Source organism: Budorcas taxicolor, chromosome 7 (genome assembly GCF_023091745.1).
Source record: "Budorcas taxicolor isolate Tak-1 chromosome 7, Takin1.1, whole genome shotgun sequence".
NCBI classification, from domain to species: Eukaryota; Metazoa; Chordata; class Mammalia; order Artiodactyla; family Bovidae; genus Budorcas; species Budorcas taxicolor.
The window spans coordinates 15,593,197-15,612,912 of record NC_068916.1 but is presented as its reverse complement, the minus strand read 5'-3'; the positions used below and the strand labels follow the sequence as shown (position 1 = coordinate 15,612,912).

Genomic DNA, 19,716 nt, shown 5'->3' with positions numbered 1-19,716 from the left:
ATCCTTCTCCCTGGGGGTAGTTCTTGTCCATCAACAGATGGAGGGAGCCAGAGAAAGGCAGAAGAAAGCACTTCCGGTTTAGTCAAATACTTTATTTAAGAAATATAATTGATCACAGTAAGGCATTCAGGCTATAAAAACATTCTATACAGTGGTTTAAAAAGCGACACCCATCCTCAAAAAGCAACCCATATATACAACACAGAACCTGATTCTCTTGAAGAGGGCTGTGCATGGCACGCTCAACTAAGCTTTGTACAGAAAGACGAGGCATCTTTGCAGCAACCAGGATTTGCAAAAATAAATAGATCTTTCTTTTATATATATACACGTAAGTGAGAAATGTTTCAACAAATATACAAAGTGCAAACATAACAAAAAATCCCCATTGTCTGCATGGCGGTGGTGGGGGTGTTATTTACATGCTTCAGAAAGAGAAAAGGTGTTCACAGTTTCCGGCAGCCTTGCCGTGTTCTGTGGTTGTACGGTAGTCAATCCACTCAGATGTTTCCATGGGAGGCTGCCCCCCATCCGACCCCCACGCCCCCAGTGGTCATAAATATGATATGTGTGGCAATTTCAGAAAGCATTCTTGTTTAATGAATCCCATGAAATTCCCGCGCCCAGAGCACATCTTACAGGGCAGACCTGCCATGCATGTTTCAGATGGACACCAGCCAACCATGATGGGCTTGTCGGGGATATGAATGGCTCAGTGGCCTCCGCCTAGAAGTGGAAGCAGTAGGCAGATCGTCCAGTCGTCATCTTGGCTTTGAAGTCATGATCAAGCCACCGCACACACATCTCCCTACATGCTGGGAGAGGGGCCGGGTTGGTACCGATCATCAACCCAGACTCTTTGCAGCCAGAAGGGAACCAGAACGAAAAGCAGTGCGAAATAATAATAGAATGTCGACTTTACACAGTGTACGACCCTGAACTGAAAAAGTGCAAGGGGCAGGGATGGGGTCCAGATACCCACTCCCAGACCGAGGGATACAGTTAGAGGTGGGAGCTGCTCATCTTCACGCACAAAGTAAGGGGGTCTCAGGCACTTAATACATGTATGTTAAGGGCGACTGGTGGCTCGAATTTGTTTTCCCTGGGGATGATCTGGGTTTTGGTGAATGAATAGGGTTCAGCGGGTGCCACTCCTGGAAGGTTGGACCCAGGGTCCCCTCCTGGCTTAAGTGGAGGACAAACCCTGCTTGGAAAACCCTAGTTTGATCCTGACCAGGGGGAGGCAGACCAATTCTGGCCATCCCGCAGGCTTGCCTGGCAGAAGTAAACACATTCAGTCCTGAGTGTGGGGCCTGGCCTAGAGGGTAGGTGGCAGCAGCAGCCACCTGGGACCCTGTGGGTAGCACCTGCTTTCGTGCGTTCAAAGCCACTAGCTTTCCGGCTCCGTGTCTGTCTGCCATTCCCTCCAGGGAGGAGTGTGTCTAGAAGGAGAGCAGCTCAGAGATTCCCGGAGAAGACAGATTCCCCAGCTGTTCTGCCTTTCTCCTTCACATGTAAAGAAAGGAAGAAAAAAAAGCAACCCAAACTGCTGCCCGTGGGTGCCGTCTGATGCCTGTTCTGCCTCCCAGAAAAATAAATATATAAAACAAAGCTCTGGCAGACAGGCAGACAGGCTGCAGTCCCCAACAGTGCTTTTTGGCGCGGAGGTCTCAGGAAGGGTTGGGGGCAGGTCAAGGGTCGGGGGAGAAAGTGTTTTTGCTGCCTCTGAGTGACCAGCGGCAGGTTCCAGGGAGGGAGAGGACTCAAGGCAGCAGCTCATGCCGTGTCATCCTCCAAGCTGACCATCTGTCTCTGTCAACAAAACAGTAAACGCCGGAAACGATCAGTCCAACATCCAGTAAACATGGCCACAAGCCACCCACGCCTGACTCTCTTCTGGTCCCCCAGGTCACCCCCCTCGTTACCGCTGGACCCGCACAAAGGCCTCCACCCTCGTCTCGGGGCTCTGGAACTTGGCCCAGGCCTGTTCCTCACACAACCACCAGGGGCGCCTGTGAGCACCCGAGTCTGATCATGTGGCTCCGTGGCGCCCATCTCGCTCCCAGCATCGGTGCTCCAATAGGCCCACAGCGTCCTGCTCCACCTGCCCCTTCCCCTCCCACTCTCCGCCCCTCACACACACAGGGAGGGTTCAGCCACAGGGCCTTTGCACAAGTGATGCCTGCTGCACTCCGTACACTCCCTATTCAAGAAAGCCTTCTGGGCCACCTTATCTGAAGTTGCCTCCCCTCCTTCCCAGACCTCCCACAAAAAAACTCTGTCCCCCTTCCGGCTTTCACCCTCGGACCTATGTTCCCTTGGCTTATCCGCTGGTCCTGCCGCCCCCCGCCCATGCCCCCCACTCTGTGAGATCGTCCGCTCTCGAGGAGGGCCTGGCCTTTAGGAGGCATGAGGAACACTCAGACAGACAGCCGGTGCTGGCGAAGTCCCCAGCGGGGCGGCTCACCGAGGGGTAGGTGTAGCCGTCCTGGCTGCGGCAGATGTGGACCTCGTCCTCCGTGGTCTTCTGGTACACGGGGTTGTCGAAGTTGATGCTGTTAATGCTCTTCAGCCGCCAGTTCTTCCAGAGGAGGAAGGTCCCGAAGGCCAGGAGGATGAGCAGTGCTGCGGGGAGAGGGGAGGGGTGCTGCCTTCAGACGCCAGGCCCTTTCACGGGGAAATGTTTTTGTTCCCAATTTATTATTTGTATTTTTCCAATTTCCTAATACTTGGGACTTCTCTGGTGGTCCAGCAGTTAAGACCCACTGCAGGGAAAGTGGGTTCCAACCCTAGTTGGGGAACTAAGATCTTCCCAAATGCCCCGCAAAACGTAGAAAAAAGACAATACTTGCCTAGTGTAAAAAAAAAATCCATCAGTGAGTATAACAAATCTCTAGCTTGAAACCACTGTGACTGCCTTGCCCCCGCTAACCTATTGTTGGGTATATAGTAGGCTTGCATTATGAGGCACTGGGTCAGGAGCTGCCCGTCTCTTGAGACCAAAGATTTAGGACACATTCCCAGTGACCGGGGAGGTCACTGGTGAAATTTTTCAACCTGCTTCTGCATTTGATGGCAAGAAGGCTATTGTCAATTTTTCCACGTTTCTTGTGTATTAGTCACACATCAGTTACTTCGTTTCACAAATGGGATTGTTCTTAAAATTCGGGGCCACCACAGCACACTCTGCCTCTGCGTGAGTGCGGATAATGTGGGATCCCTCTTTGCATCATTCATGGTGGGTCTTGGGGTGCCGTTTCCTGAAAAGATCCTGGCTGGTGCCCAGAGGGTGGGAAGATGTCAGGTGGGCATCACCCTGGAGCAGCCTCAAGGGAGGTGAGGGCCTCCCTGGGCAAGTGTATCAACCCACAGCCAGACAACTGGTGGGGACTTAGATCTCTGGTCTCTGTGAAAGGACACCTTGAAAGGATCTTTTTTTTTTTCAAAAAGGAAAAATGGGTATGATGCAAACCAAGTCATGATTGACAGGTGAAGCCAGGAAAGTAGAAATCTCCAAACTGGCCCCTGAAACAGAACAACTCATCAGGAGGTACGCCTGCCTTCCCATCCTTTGGGTGTTGATGAAAGTGCCCATCAATTACAGCGGGAACCCTGGCCCAGTCCCCCTTCCTCCCATGTGACATCTCAGATGTCCCATTCTGCTCTCAGCTCCGAGGGGGCGGATGTTTGTTTCTCTCTGGGCTCTGTCCCCAGTGTGCAGAAGTGGCCTTGGTATACAGTAGTCACTCAACTATATTTGTTTAGTGAATGAAGCTAGGAAGGGGGTTGCTCAGTGATAAATAGGACACACAATGGGGCCACCTGATTACTGGAGGAAAGGTGGACCAGAATGGCTTGCCGGGAACTGAAGTCATTTTGCAGGAAGCAAGGAACCAGGGGAGGCCCGGCCACAGGCTTACCAATGGGGAGGACGATGTATAGAGCACCCACGCTCCCGGGCCTCTCCGTGTCCACTCGACCGGCAACGTCGCCCAGGGCTGCGGGAGAGAAGGGAGAAAGTGAGGCCCAGATGCACCACGAAAGGGTGGGGAAACACAGGTGTATGATGTCAACATGCAGAGGAGAACAACCGACGCTTCCCAGTGTCTTCAAACGTCCAAAGAAGTTGGAGTATCTCCCAGGCTTGAATGGTGCCAGGCTGGCTTCTGTCCAGGCCTTGCTTGTGGGCAATTGGGATTATGGCCCGAATTTAAGAGGGTTCTATAGGCTCGTGTTATGAGGCACTAGGGAAGGGGGATGCCGGTCTCTGAGATCAAAACTTGTGGATACATTCCCAGGGGCTGGAGAGGTCACTGATGGAATTTTTCAACCTGCTTCTGCATTTGATGTTGTCATTGTTGTTTAGTTGCTAAGTAGTGTCCCCCGGGCTCCTCTGCCCATGGGATTTTCCAGGCAAAAATACTGGAGTGGGTTACCCTGTTTTTCTCCAGAAGATCTTCCTGATTAGGGATGGAACTCACATCTCCTGCACTGGCAGATGAACCACCTGGGAAGCCCCTGCATTTGATGACAAGGAGCCTATTGTGGATGAGGGCAGGGGTCACCTTCTGTCCCCGTAATTCTCAGCAATTTCAGTGCTTGGGTTGGATCGCACCAAAGACCCATAGTCCTGTGCCAGCTGGCCCCGGCTAATAAATATTTGGGGAAGGGACTTCCCTGGTGGGCCAGTGGGTAGGACTTCACCTTCCTTCGCCTTCCAATGCAGGGAGTGTGGGTTTGATCCTTGGTTGGGAAGCTAAGATCCCACATGCCTCACCACCAAGAAACCAAAACATGAAACAGAAAACAATATTGTAAGAAATTCAATAAAGACTTTAAAAAAAATGGTCCACATCAAAAAAAGCTAACAAACAAAAAAAGAGATATTGGAGGTGACATCGTTATATAATCACATGTGTGCACCTGGGCCAAACAACGTGAGGGCCCGTGTGAGTGAAAATATAAAGGCCTCCAAACAGGCCAATGCGCTGCGAAGACCACACAAGCCACATCCGAGCCACATGATAAGCCAGTGAGCAGTAGTAACCATCACCAGTTATATTCAAATCCATATCTACCAGCTATCATACATGCTTTGGACAGAGTTTGTATCCAGTTTTACATTTGCACTTAAGAAACCTCACCACAAAAATAATTTAGGGCAGTAGCAGCAGTGTCCCTGAGAAATTTTTCTTTTAAAAGAGCTCCTTTGCCAAATTCAAGAAGCCCCAGATGGGCCCGTCTGTGAAACGGTATTTCAAGCAGTGGCACTTCAATTGAAAACGGTTCTGGGCCTCTCTCTACCATACAGTTCCTGTTGTATCCCCTTTATGGTGGAACAAAGGATTCAGTTACTTTGAAAGGAAAAAAAATGTCTGAAACTTGCTAATGTGCTTTTTTTTTTTTGTTTTTCCTGGCCAGAAAAGCCTGTGCTGTTTCCGGACTGTTCAAAAACGGGGCCGGGCGCCCTCTGCTGGAAAAAGCAGTGAACAGCGTGTCTCCAAGCAAGCAAGCTGGGGAGGTGGTAGAGAAAGACCTTGAGGGCAGGCTAAGAAGGGAACTGGTGACTCGCGTCAGTCAGTTCAGTTCAGTCGCTCAGTCGTGTCCGATTCTTTGCGACCCCGTGAATCGCAGCACGCCAGGCCTCCCTGTCCATCACCAGCTCCCGGAGTTCACTCAGACTCACGTCTATCGAGTCCGTGATGCCATCCAGCCATCTCATCCTCTGTCGTCCCCTTCTCCTCCTGCCCCCAATCCCTCCCAGCATGAGTCTTTTCCAATGAGTCAGCTCCTCGCATGAGGTGGCCAAAGACCTGGAGTTTCAGCTTTAGCATCATTCCTTCCAAAGAAATCCCAGGGCTGATCTCCTTCAGAATGGACTGGTTGGATCTCCTTGCAGTCCAAGGGACTCTCAAGAGTCTTCTCCACCACCACAGTTCAAAAGCATCAATTCTTCGGTGCTCAGCCTTCTTCATAGTCCAACTCTCACATCCATACATGACCACAGGAAAAACCATAGCCTTGACTAGAGGGACCTTAGTCGGCAAAGTAATGTCTCTGCTTTTGAATATGCTATCTAGGTTGGTCATAACGTTTCTTCCAAGGAGTAAGCGTCTTTTAATCTCATGGCTGCAGTCACCATCTGCAGTGAATTTGGAGCCCCCAAAAATAAAGTCTGACACTGTTTCCACTGTTTCCACATCTATTTCCCATGAAATGATGGGACTGGATGCCATGATCTTCGTTTTCTGTATGTTGAGCTTTAAGCCAACTTTCTCACTTTCCACTTTCACTTTCATCAACAGGCTTTTTAGTTCCTCTTCACTTTCTGCCATAAGGGTGGTGTCATCTGCATATCTGAGGTTATTGATATTTCTCCCGGCAATCTTGTCTCGCCTCAGTCACAAAATTTAAAGGGATTTCCCCCCCAAAGTCAGTAAACCAGTAACATTATAATGCATTTTTTAAAAAATCAAAATTAATGCCAATGGGAACTCCCTGGCTGATGGTCCAGTGGTTAGGATTCCACCCTCATTGCTGAGGGTCTGGGTTCAGTCCGTGGTTGGGGAACCAAGATCTCACAAGCCACGTGGCATGGCCAAGAAAAAAAAGAAAAAGAAAACAAAACAAAAATTAATGTCAATATCTCATGAAGAACAAAAGAGCAAAATTTTTAGGAAAACAGGATCTGATAATACACTTTGCAAAACCTGCCTCACTGGGACCAAGCAAACTTTATTTATCAGGACTGTCCCCACAGGCCACAATTTGATTAAAAAATAATAATGCATTAGAAATGAATTAATTTTAAAAGTGTAAAAGAAAAACTAAAAAATGAAAGAAAATTGCATTAAAATATTATCTGAATCCTGGATTTTCTGGTGCCCCCTTTAGGCGCTAACCCAGGGAGTACCTGACCTGCCTCACACTAGTCCTGGCCTTGCTGGGCAGACACCTGAAACTTTAGGTTCTTCCCATGCTCATGTGATCCCCACTTTTCCAGGGAGGTGGGCAGGCACTGTTATTAGCTCCAAGTAGGGAAACTGAGGCTTCAGACAGGCACAAGCCATGCCAGAGACAGTCAGCAAAAGAACCAAGATTAAATCCACTCTGTCTCTTCACAGAGATGCTGGTTATCAATGAACTGGTGCAGGGAGCGGGGGGTAGGTGGCCTCAGGCTTTACCTTGTTGGGACATTGTCACTGACTCGGCTGTGGTGAGCTCAGGGCTGGATGTGCGCTTCGGCCCCACAGCTGTCGAGCTGACCGTGGAGGGTCCTCGAGTGGTCACTGCAGATTCAGACTCTGAAAGAATAAACATTTCCTGAGTGTCCTGTGGCCTGAGAGCCAAAGAGAGTTGTGCTGTTTCTGAAAACAGGTAGGAAGCAAGTGCCATGGGCCACAAAGAAATAACTGAAGACAAATGCAGTGAAAATACAAACCCACTAATGTCTATGTTATTATATTACACGTTGTCTTTCAAAAGGGAGATTCGTAAGTGTTACAGACACACTGACCCCCAGTAGGGACTTTCTCTGAGGATGCAGAGACCGAAAAAGGGGCCGCATTCTCCCTTAATGTCTGCAACTAAAATCAGGGCCTCCCCGCCAAAGAGGGCTGGGAAAGAGAGAACTGGACCTGAGTCCATCTCCCCGCTAGTCAGTGCTGATGTACGCAGCATTTGAGAAAGGCCTTACAACAGCCTCCAGGGCCCTTCCTCTCCCATTTGACAGATGAGCAAAGAAAGTCTGTGGGGCCAACCCTCAAGGGTGGCAGAAGGCCGATCCCCACCTGTGAGGCAGCTTCTCATGTCCTTGGCCAGCAGCATGCCGTCGGGGCAGGCACAGGTGAACTTGGGTGAGCGGGGGTTGATCTGTGGGGCCGGCAGACACAGGTACTGGCAGCCGCCATTGCGGAGGGCAGTCCTCTCACACCAGTTCACCCCTGCAGCGGGAAAAGGCAGGGAGGCAGGATGAGAATGAGGTCAGAAAAATTCTGGAACATTCCAGAGCACAGGCAGAGAAGTGGAGGCAGTGGGGGAGAACACCCCATCTTTACCTCTCGGCTGCGTGAGGTTGTGGAAAAGGACAATGTCCTCCGGCGATAACAGGTTTTCTGCCATCAGACTGATGTCTGAGCCTGTGAGGCGGTTGGCACTAAAAATGGCTTCGTTGATAATATCCGTCCAAAATACTTTATCCTACAGGGGCATAAGGAAAATGACAATCCCCATCAACCATAGGGGACATGACCACTGGCTCCACACCCCTCCAAATGGGTCCACGGGGGTGCAGCTGGCAGGGCAAGGGAGCAAGGAGAGGCCATAGGCGATGTTGGGGGCTTTAGGACTTGGGCATTCTGCTCCCCGAAGGAGGAAGGGCCCCATCCCGAGGACCCAGCACCGGGGAAAATCACTGGATCCCCCCAGCTCCTGCCCCGACTTGCAAGCCTGAACTGCAGGCAGGTGTGTCAGGGGAAGAGAACTGAGTTTTGGGTTATAAACTCTCACAGAGCTGCCTGGCCATCCCTCTCTTCCAGAGCCTTTTTTCTTTAAAAATTTCTTAGTTTAAAAAAATGAGTGATTGCATGCCTCCAGCCCCCACCTCAAAGATGGCCAAGGAGAAGGGGTGTGCCAGCTTCTTCTTGTCCTCTAGCACGGTCTTCCGGTTCCCTCCGTTGACATCAATGCTGGAGATGGAGTGCAGTTTGGAGTCGACCCAGTAGAGGCGGCCTCCAGAAAGATCTAGAACCCACAGTGGGGGCAAGGAGAGGTCACAGGCGATGCCCGAGCCTTGGGGCTTGGGCATCCCGCTCTTCGCAGGAGGGAACCAACCTCCCACCCAACCAGACCCAGCGCCTGGGAAAGCCATTCAGATCCACACCCCCCTCCCACCCGAACCGCATGCAGGTGTGGTGTGGGGAGAGGAGAGTTGACTTTCCGGTTCGACACTGTCATGGAGCCCCCTGGTCATCTCTCCTCCAGACCCTGCCTGAACCCAAGGACTACTGTCCCCACAATGTACCCAGAGTGATGCCATTGGGCCACTGGATGTCCTCAGTCACCAGCGAGTAAACGTCCACGCCGTTGAGGCCCCCCTTCTTGATCTCGGCAGGGGTGCCCCAGTCAGTCCAATACATGAAGCTGGGGAGGCAGCGGGAAGGACAGACAGACGGACATCAGGGAAGGAAGCTGTGAGCACCGAAGAGCTGCTCTCTCCCTGGCATCAGCCAGGCCAGGAACCTCCCCCCACCCCGCCCCTGCAGTCCCTACTGGGGGAGGCCCTGGATGGGTTCTTTCTGGTCCTCTAACTTAACCTTGATGCTCCCTGGTGGCCCAGCTGGTAAAGAATCTGCCTGCAGTGCAGGAGACCTGGGTTTGATCCATGGGTGGGGAAGATCCCCTGGAGAAGGAAATGGCAACCCATTCCAGTATTCTGGCCTGGAGAATTCCATGGACAGTCAGGAGCTTGGCAGGCTACAGTCCAGGGGGTTGTAGAGTCAGACTTGACTTAGCGACTAAACCCCACCAACCTTGCCAGTTCCAGGGCCTGCAACCTGGTGAGACCTGGCAAGATTCGGGGACCTTGGAGAACAAAAGAAGGTTTTCATTCCAGTGTTGGGACTGGGGCCCTGGAATCTGCTCTCTGAACACTGCTTTCTGAGCCTGAGGGCTTTTATAAATTTGTTTTGGTAAAGTACGAATTTATTTATTTATTCATTAATTTTTTAAGGCTGTGAGGCACGCGGGATCTAAGTTCTCCGATTAGGGATTAAACCCATGCCCCTTGCATTGGGAGCACAGAGTATCAGCACTGGACCACCAGGTTAAGTGTATGTTATCCTGCAGATAAATTGCAAGGCTCATGTTCAAAGGCATTCAAAGCTATTCATGGCTACTTTGTATGAGGCAGGGGAGAAAAACTTAAATTTCCATGTGCTGGAGAGCAGTTTAAATAAATCATGGCCCATCAGGCCAAAGGAAAGGAAACTCATAGACCAAATGGAAGAGCCAGGTGGTGGTGCCTGCTGTTTAGGGGGAGAAATATAAAAGCAGAGCATATAAAAGTGATACAAGTCCAAGTGGAGTGTGTGTCTGGGAGGGTCTCTCTCTCCTGGCATCTGCGTAGACCAGATGACCCTCCACCAAATGAAGGCATTAGTCTTGTTGGATGAAGGCCTCTGGGCCCACCTTCATCCCAGGGTCCCTCCAATCTGAGCCGTGGACACCGTGCTAACACAGCCAAGTGTGGCTTCGCCAATGTTTTCTCTCTGAGGCCCATTGCTCCCTCTCCTCCAATGATTGCAGCCAGAACAGGCTGCCCATCCTGGGGCTGTGAAATTCCCAGCCCCAGAGGCCCTCCCAGACACACATGTAATGTGCTGGAGCAGGTGTTCTCTGCAGGGCATGGTACTTGGGACGAGACCATGCCTTCACAGAGGTCCCTGTGGACACGGGAGCTGCTGCGTCAGCTATGGTCCCACCTGCAGGGGGCGTGCCACAGGGTGGCGACCTTCACTTCATTTGCAAAAATTGTTGTTTGGCTAATGCTGGCCTGAAGTGTATATGTGGTTTTTTTTTCAAGTGTTCAATATTTCTTAAGGACATTGTCTCTCTTGTTTTCATGCTAACTGGGCTGTGTGTTCACTTGGGAGAGGTCTTGGGATGTAGCTAACAGTCTACACCCCCACCCTGTGCAAAGTTCAGATGATAAAATTCCCACCATGACAGACCCCCTCCCACTGAGAGTGCAGGGGATGTGGGAACCCCACATGCTTTGGAGTTAAGTAAACCCATGTGCCAAAACTACTGAGCCTGAGCTCTAGAGCCCAGGAACTGCAACTACTGAGGCCCACAGGGCCTATACTTCAAAACAAGAGAAACAACGAGAAGCCTGTGCCCCACAACTAGAGAAAGCCTGTGCAAAACAATGAAGAGCCGGGCACCCGAAAATAAATAAAGACATAAAGAGAAACCTGTGCCCTACGCCCTGCAAAAAAAACCCCACAAACAAACAAAAAGCTAATCTGGTCTGGTCTGGTCATCTGGTCTACCTAAGCCCAAACCTCCCATCTGGAGCTCTAATCCATTTGTGAACTCCAGCCCTAGGAGTACCCACCCGTGGACGGGATCAACCACAATGGCCCGTGGCTTGGAGCCTTCCTCCTGGAACAGTGTCTTCCTCTTCACCCCTTTGGTGTCAGCCACAGAGACGGTGCCCAGGATGGAGTCGGTCCAGTAGATGTTGCTGTGGATCCAGTCCACCGCCAGCCCGTCGGGGGCCTGGAGATTCTCGCCGATGACAGTGTCGTAGGAGGAGAAGCCGGGGGCGTCATCGATCTGGGCACTGAGGGGAGAGGAGAAGGAAGAGGAGAGTGTCAGCTCCAGGGGCCCTCCATCCACTCAGGGACTGGGGCTGCATGCAGCTGGGGGAGCGGGCAGGCTCACCTGTAGATCTTCCTCTGGGACAGGTCAGACCAGTAGATCCTGTTACTGGCCACCTCCGTGTCCAGGGCAACCACATTCTTAAGGTTGGGGATGAGGCTGGTGTACTCGCTTCGGTCCAGAGTCATCTTCCTCACTTCGTGGCGGTTGGTGAAGAAGAGGTAGGCGATGGTGCCTGGGGAGCCAGGAAGAGGGGCGTTCAGCAGAGTGGAAGGGACCCCGACCTCCAGAAACCTGGGATCTCTTGATTTAGGTGCTTCTAAGAATCACTGCATGGTTGCAGTTCTAACCTAAACTTCAGGTAGAAGAAACTCAATGATGTCTATTTGTTTCACTGCATGCTAAATTGATTTAGTCCTCTTTTTGACCCCATGGACTATAGACTGCCATGCTCCTCTGCCCACAGGATTCTCCAGGCAAGCATACTGGAGCGTGTTGCCATTTACTTCTCCAAGGGAATTTCCCCACCCAGGGATCAAACCCGCATTGCTTGCATCTCCTGCATTGGCAGGCAGGTTCTTTACCACCAGGGCCACCTATTTTGTTTCATTTTGAGGTATTATATTTTGGTCTCTTTTCAATGGATTTTTCCCCCTTCTCTCTCTCTCTCTGTCTCTCTTTTTTTTTTTTTTTGGCCATGCCACATGCAGGATCCTAGTTACTGGACCAGGGATCAAACTAAAGCCCCCTGCATTGGAAGCGCAGAGTCTCAACCATTGGATCACCAGGAAAGTCCTGGACTTGCTTTTTTTGGTATAAATTCCTTTTGCTGGGGCAGGTATAGGCTGTCTGGCTCATGGCTTCCCATCTCTTGTCCCCTGAAGCCCCTGCGAGACCAGAAGCTGCACACCATCCCCAGTGGGATTGATCTACATCTTCAGAGAAGCCAGATGAGCGTGGGCAGTCACCTAGCCTGACTGCTAACTGGGCTGTGTGTTCACTTGCCAGATGTCTCAGAAGCAAACGTTCTACCCCCAGGTACAAAGTTTGGATGATGAAAGTCCCACCACATGGCCTACCCCTCCTGCCACCTTCCTGCACTTACCCACGGCCTTGCAGGCCTTGGTGAGGGGCTCCAGCCGGAAGCCCTCTTCGCACTCGCATTTGTAGCTGCCCTCGAGGTTCACGCAGAGCTGGCTGCAGGTGTCAGGGTTCTGACACTCATCGATATCTGAGAGTTGGGACACAGAGAGAACTGGGGCATCTTTCCAGCAGGGCGCAGATGGAGCCATGGGCTCTGACCAAGAGCCATGCCTCCCTGTGGCAAATGGCGGACAACCCATCCCCTCTCGGGAAAACCTCCAGGATAGGAGGTTCTGACCAATATTTTTTTTTTTTTAATTGATTTGGCTGCACCAGGTCTTAGTTGCAGCACGTGAAATCTTTAATTGCAGCATATGAACTCTTAATTGCAGCATGTGGGATCTAGTTCCTTGACCAGGGATCGAACCCAAGCCCCTGCTTTGGGAGCGTGAAGTCTGAGCCACTGAAGTCCCTGATCACCGAAATCTTGAAAATGGCCACGCATCATCTCTAACAGTGACCCCAACCTCACCATTCAGTTCACGGCACAGTCAACTGGGCGAAGTTGCATCAGCTGAGATTTCTTTCTTAATTATTAATCCCCAAAGGGCAAAAGCAAGTGCTCCCCAAGGGCCAAGCTGGCGACAGCTGGCTCAAGCACCAGTCCTGTGAGGAGGGCACCTGCACCCACTTAACAGATGGGAAAACTGAGGCTGAGGCTTTGACCCTCCTCTTCTTCCAAGGAAAGGGCCAGGGGCTTGGGAATCACCTTCGCATCTGTGCTTGTCCACTAGCTGGAAGCCTTCAGGACACAGGCACTCGTAGCCGATCTTGAGGTCATTGCAGATGTGAGAGCAGCCGCCCTTGTTGTCCAGACACTCATTGGTCCCTGTGCCAGATGCAGGAGGGGCACTGGTCACACTCTGGCCTTCAGCCCCCCTCGCGCAACATCCTGCACTAGTTCTACCCCATCATAACCAACACGATGACTGCGTGGCTGGTGACGTGACCACGACTCCTAAGAGGTCTAGAGCCACTGTCGCATGTGACACCATGAATGAACCACGAGGATGCTGTCGATGTTTAGTCGCTAAGTCTTGCCCCACTCCTTGTGACCCCATAGACTGTAGCCCCCCAGGCCCCTCTGTCCATGGGATTTCCAGGCAAGAATACTGGGGTAGGTTGCCGTTTCCTCCTCCAGGGGATCTTCCCAACCCAGGGGTGGAAACTGAGTCTCCTGCAATGGCAAGTGAGCTATTTTACTGCTGAGCCGCTAGGGAAGCCCCGTGAGGGTGTTACAGTGAGTGAATTATAAGCCATGTACGGAAGGACAAATACTGCACTATTCCACGTGAGCCCCCTAACGGGGTCATATTTACAGAGACAGAAGGTAGGAGGGTGGGTGCAGAGGTTGGGGGAGGGGGAGTTAGTGGAGACAGAGACTCAGCTCTGCAAGATGAAATAGTCTGGAGATGGATGGTGATGGTCACACAACACTCTGAAGGTACTTAAAACATCCTGAACTCTACACTGAAAAATGGTTAAAACCATGAATTAATGAATTTCGTGGGTTTTTTTTTTTACCATAATTTAAAAATGTTTTAATTATAAAAAATAAAAGCCACATACCACTTACTACAGTTACATGTATTAACTCACTTAATCCTCCCTACAGAAAATCCTTCCTACAGGAAATTCTTGGCTGGAGAATCCCATGCACAGAGAAGCTCATCCATGGGGTCACAAAGAGTCGGACAGGGCTGAGTGACTAACACACACAAAATCCTCCCTATGACCTTAAAGGCAAGAGAATTATAGCTGGGGAAATCGAGGCATGGCCAGGTTAAACAGTTTGTTTAAGATCACACGGCTCACCGCAAACCTAGGGCACTGGGCTCCATAATCCATGCTCTTACCCTCTGTTCCAAGTGTGGACCAAAGCCAGCCCCCCAGCTGCTCTTTGACAGCTAAGAATGGTTTTTACATTTTAAAATAGTTGAAAAGAAAATAAGAATCAAAAGCAAAATATTTCAAAAGTTCTATGAAATTCGAGTGTCTGTATCCATAATAGAATATTGGAGCATGGCCCTAGGCATTCAAATGCATGTGTATGGGCTTGGGTGGGTGCTCTCCTGCTACAAAGGCCAAGTAGAAGAGCTGCGACAGACCCTATGGACTGGAAAGTCCAAATCATGGGTCAAAGTGCTGCTGAAAATACTTGCAACACCTGATCCCCAGCAGCCCTAGGATGTCTGGGGAGTTACTGCCCCATCTTACAGATGGGAAAACTGAGGGTTAGAAGCCAATCCACTTATTCCCAGGCTCCCCCCTAAAATCTGTCCAGCCCCAGTCACAGCACTTGTGGGCTTGGGCAGGGCTGGCCCCTCACAGCACCACATCACACACGTCTCAATGTGGTGAACCCCACCCTCAACACTACCAGCTGCCCATACCCCAGGGCTCACCACAGTCCTTGAGGGGCTCGTCCGACCAGTCCCGGCAGTCCCTGATGGAGTTGCACACTTTGTCCAGGGAGATGCACTCCCCGCTTTGGCACTTGAACTTGTTGGGCCCCTCGCAAAGAGTCACTATGAGAACCACAGAGGAGGGTCAGGTGCTTCCAGCTGACAGGAGGTGGCTTAGTGCTTTTTATTAATATGATCATTTATGCAAGAATAGATACAAACGTTTTTGGTGGTAAAACAGAATAGTTACTGATCATACGTGAAGCCTCCACTCAGCTTAAGAATTAGAATATCACCAATAGCAGGGGCTGGTAAACTGGCCTGATGCCTGTTTGTTTAAATAAAAGTTTTGTTAGCACCCAGCGCTGCCCATTGGTTTATATACTGTCCGTGGCAGACTTCACGCTATAACAGCAGAGTCAAGCAGATGTAATTGAGACCATGGCCTGCAGAGCTGAAAATTCCTACTCTCCAGCCCCAACCTAAACTATTACAGTGGTCTAAGCCATCCCATTCTACTACCCCCAGAGGTAATAATAATCTTGAATTTTGGTTACCACTTCTTTATTTTTTCATTAATAGTTCTATCAAACATATATGAATAAACAATCTACTGTTGAATTTTGCTTGCTTTTGAGTCTTAATAACTGTATCCAGCTAAATTCCTGCAATTTCCTTCTTGCTTGCAACCCCAAGGTTATGAAGTTCGCCTGGGCTGCAGACAGGGGCTGGAGCCTCATTTTTCTCAGCTGTATGATATTCCACTCTGTGATGACGCTGCCGTTTAAAATTATTTCCATGCAGCCCTGTTCACAGCAGCACTATTCACAACAACCAAGGCGTGGAAGCAACCCAAGTGTTCATCCACGGGTGACTGGATAAACGAAATGTGGTCCATCCATACAATAGAGTATTATTTCACCTTAAAATGAAGGAATTTCTGACACCTTCTATAACATGGATGCACACTGAGGAAACGATGCTTAGTGAAATAAACCTGTCACACAAAGACAAATTTGTGATTCCAGTTACGTAAGGTCAAATACTGGAGGAGTGGAATTCGTAGAGACAGTAGAATGGTGGGTACCAGGGGCTCAAGGAAGGAGAATAGCAGTGAGTGTGTATAATGGGGACAGAGTTTCCATTTGGGAAGATGGAAGAGTTCTGGCAATGGATGGTGAGGATGGTGACTCAGCGCCCCTGGACTATACTCTTCAGAATGGTGAAGACAGTAAATTTTGTTACATGTGTTTTTTTGTTGTGTTAGCCACTCAGTCCTGTCCGACTCTTCCAGACCCCACGGACTGTAGCCCACCTAATTCTCCAGGTAAGAATACTGGAGTGGGTTGCCGTTCTCTTTTCCAAGGGATCTTCCCGATCCAGGGATCAGAGCCATATCTCCTGAATTACAGGCAGATTCTTTACTCTGAGCCACCAGGGAGGCCTCTAGATGTATTTCACCACAATTAAAAAAATTTTTTCTTTTTACATTAATTCTACTGCTGGGACTTCCTTGGTGGTTCAGTGGTTAAGGCTCTGAGCTTCCAATGCAAGGTGTGTGGGTTTGATCCCTGGTCAGGGAACTAAGATCCCACATGTCGTGCAACATGGCATATATATATATATATATATATATATATATATATATATATATATATATATATAAAAACTAATCCTACTGCTGATGAACATTCTGGTTGCTCCCACTATTTTGCTGTTAGGACAGTGCTACTCTGCTCATTCTAGAGCCTATCTCCCAGTGCACAGATACAAGTTTCCCAGGAGCAGAACTGCTATACTATAAACTCAGCAAAGTGGAATTGTACTGTACACATAACTCTGAGCTTAGATAGGTTCATGAGCTATTTACTCTCCAGCCTCATTAAATCTCACAGTCCTGAAGTGGGTGTGTTTTCATTTTGCAGATTAGAGAAAGTGAGGCTCAGAGAGCTCAAGTAACTTGCTCGAGGACACACAGGAGGCTCTTCCCTTGTCTGGGAGGCACTGTGCTCCTCCCCCCACATCTCCCCACAGCCCGGGACCCTGGAGGGGTGGGGCTCACCGTTGACGCAGCCCAGCTCGTCACTCAGATCCTTACAGTCAGGCTCCCTGTCGCACTGCCGGCTGCCATGGATGCAGGTCCCATCCGAGCACTGGAATTCATCAGGCCGGCACGTGGCCACAGCTGGGAAAGAAAGAGCCAAGTGTGGAGAATAAGAAAGGGAAGGCACCCTAACACAACCGTTACATTTTCATAGATTTCTCTCCGGTCTGTCCTTGCATGCAGGAAATTCATTAAAAAGTTGGCAGATCAGGGACTTCCCTGGTGGTTCAGTGGCTAAGACTGTGCTCCCAGTGCAGGGGGCCCAGGTTCGATCCCCGGTCAGGAAGCTAAATCCCTCATGCCACAGCTAAGACCTGGCAGAGGTAAATAAATAAAAAAGCTGGCAGAGCTAGCAGGCCATTCTTGGCAGAAAAGCAATGATGTGGTCCCAATCTAGATAGAAGCCTGGCCAGGTAAGTTATGATGTTTTTGTTGTTAAGTCTCTAAGTTGTGTCTGACTCTTTGTGACCCCATGTGCTGTAACCCACCAGGCTCCCCTGTACGTGGGGTTTCCCAGGCAGGAACACTGGAGTGGGTTGACATTTCCTACTCTAGGGAATTAATATCTTCCTGACCTAGGGATCGATCCCAAATTTCCTGACTAGCAGGTGGATTCTTTACCACTGAGCCACCAGTGAAGCCCATTGCCCAACCCCACTCCCAAAAAAGTCATTACTACTGAGTATCGTACAGCCCTTCCAATGACTCAGACTGTGAACATGAAAAATGTTTCTGAGCTGACACTAAGTGAAAAGAATGATGTTATGATGCCATCTTGACAGATGCACGTGGTGACTAGAATAGGATCACTCTAACCACAGACTAGACCTTGACCTCAAACAGGTTGTCACTTAACCCTAATTCATTAAGCTCTAAGCTTATGCTTTCTGCACTTTCCCATGGGTTATATTTCACTATAAAAATGCTGACAATGTGAAAATTCAATTTCAAGAGGTCAGTGGGGAAAAAAAGGATGATAAATAAGTATGCAAATGTTTGGAACTCGTTTGTGTGTGTGTGTGCTCTTATGTTGTAACCCAGGTCCACCGAGGCCAACACCGTTGCTTCATCTACAGGGGAGGAGATCAAAGCACAGTAAGGCTATGTCCCCAGCCAAGGGTCACACAGCTTGGACATCACCAGTCAGGCCTGGATCCTTTCTGGACCAAAAGAATACAGTGTGCTGCAGTTTGCTCCTCTTGGCAAGAGATAAATTAAACAAGGGTTCAAGGGGCTTCCCTGGTGGTATAGTAGATAAGAATCCGCCACCCAATACAGGGGACATGGGTTTCATCCCTGATCTGGGGAGGTCTTCTGCAGCACACAGCAACTAAACTGGTGTGCTGCAAGCACTGAACCTGTGTGCCTAGAGCCTGCGCTCTGCAGCAAGAGAAGCCCACAGACCGCAACTAGAGAAGGCCCTCATGCAACAGTGAAGACCCAACACAACCAACAAGTAAGTAAATGAATTCAAATAATAATACATTTTAAAAATAAATAAATAAACAGGCGTTCAAAAGGGAACTCCTTTGGAAGAAAGTGTCCTCTGTGTGATCAGAATGACCGAAAGGAACACGAAATGGCACCAACTTTGGGTTTTTTTTTTTTTTAGGTGCTTATCATGTTTTATTGACACCATGTTGCCTTGAATAAAATCTGAAGATATCTTTGGATATCATATTCTTTATGCCGGATATTAGCTCTTTCTTTTCTTGTATCTGAATCATCCCATCAAGGATTTATTATAGTTGGAGATAAGACCTTTGGAAGCAATGTTCCTTTTTCTTTTTTTGGCGGAGCTAAGGTACATGGGATCTTAGTTCCCTGACCAGGGATCCAGCCCTCACCCCTGCACTGGAAGAGCAGAGTCTTAACCACTGGACCACCAAGGAAGTCCAGGACTGACTTTCTTATTGTGTGATGCAGAATCATTTAACCACTGAAAGGCACTGCCCCACCTCTGTTCCCTGCTGGGGGAGCCCCCAGCTTGGGTGAGGGGATTTCCGAGGCGCCCCTACCGCAGTTCTCCTCGTCAGACTTGTCCTTGCAGTCAGGGTCACGGTCGCAACGCCAGCTGGAGTGGATGCACTCGCCACTGCCGCAGTGGAACTCGAGGGCCGAGCAGGGGTTGTCGTCCTGCGGGGGGCCTGATGGGTGGGGGCTCCCGCAGTGCTTTGGCCACTCGTCTGAGCCATCGTCGCAGTCGGGGTCGCCGTCGCAGGCCCAGAGCTGGGGGATGCACATGGAGCTGTTGCATTGGAAGTTGGCAGGGCCGCAGGTGGGCATGGGGCAGGACGCCTCATCCGAGCCGTCTAAGCAGTCCAGGTCCAAGTCACAGACGAACTTCGGGGCAATGCACTTGCCGTCATTGCAACGGAACTCATCCTGGGAGCACGTCTTGGGGGCTGCGGGGACCGAAAGGAGAGGACAGCTTGGTCACCGGGGAGACCATTCCCCAATCCCGACACCAACCCATTGCACAGATGGGGACACTGAGCTGAGGAGAGGCCAGAGCTCAGAGAGTGGACTCCGGGCAGTGGTCAGAGGACCTGGCCGACAACCACCCAGTTCCTGGGCCCCCTTTGGGGCCTCAGTTTTCTCATCTGTTCCTATCTCAAAGTGTTACTGTGAGGACTGGGGTGTAAAGGTACACGGGAACCTATATTTAAGAGTTTGTGCAGG

The 19,716-nt window shown here is 50.1% G+C and overlaps 1 protein-coding gene across 1 annotated transcript in view; it reads right to left on the bottom strand.

The window, feature by feature from the left end:
* Nucleotides 1-1,638: 1,638 nt before the first annotated feature.
* Nucleotides 1,639-19,716, bottom strand: part of LDLR (low density lipoprotein receptor) — a 32,875-nt gene continuing 14,797 nt past the window's right edge. Inside the window, exons 4-18 of the mRNA XM_052643028.1 lie at nucleotides 19,053-19,439; nucleotides 16,993-17,115; nucleotides 14,931-15,053; nucleotides 13,235-13,354; nucleotides 12,488-12,613; nucleotides 11,446-11,617; nucleotides 11,117-11,344; nucleotides 9,023-9,141; nucleotides 8,603-8,742; nucleotides 8,058-8,199; nucleotides 7,791-7,943; nucleotides 7,185-7,304; nucleotides 3,921-3,998; nucleotides 2,468-2,625; nucleotides 1,639-1,812 (exon numbers count right to left, since the gene is read on the bottom strand). Of these exons, the coding sequence (XP_052498988.1) occupies nucleotides 1,777-1,812; nucleotides 2,468-2,625; nucleotides 3,921-3,998; nucleotides 7,185-7,304; nucleotides 7,791-7,943; nucleotides 8,058-8,199; nucleotides 8,603-8,742; nucleotides 9,023-9,141; nucleotides 11,117-11,344; nucleotides 11,446-11,617; nucleotides 12,488-12,613; nucleotides 13,235-13,354; nucleotides 14,931-15,053; nucleotides 16,993-17,115; nucleotides 19,053-19,439 (2,225 nt within the window). The 3' untranslated portion in view covers nucleotides 1,639-1,776. The remainder of the gene's footprint in view (nucleotides 1,813-2,467; nucleotides 2,626-3,920; nucleotides 3,999-7,184; nucleotides 7,305-7,790; nucleotides 7,944-8,057; nucleotides 8,200-8,602; nucleotides 8,743-9,022; nucleotides 9,142-11,116; nucleotides 11,345-11,445; nucleotides 11,618-12,487; nucleotides 12,614-13,234; nucleotides 13,355-14,930; nucleotides 15,054-16,992; nucleotides 17,116-19,052; nucleotides 19,440-19,716) is intronic.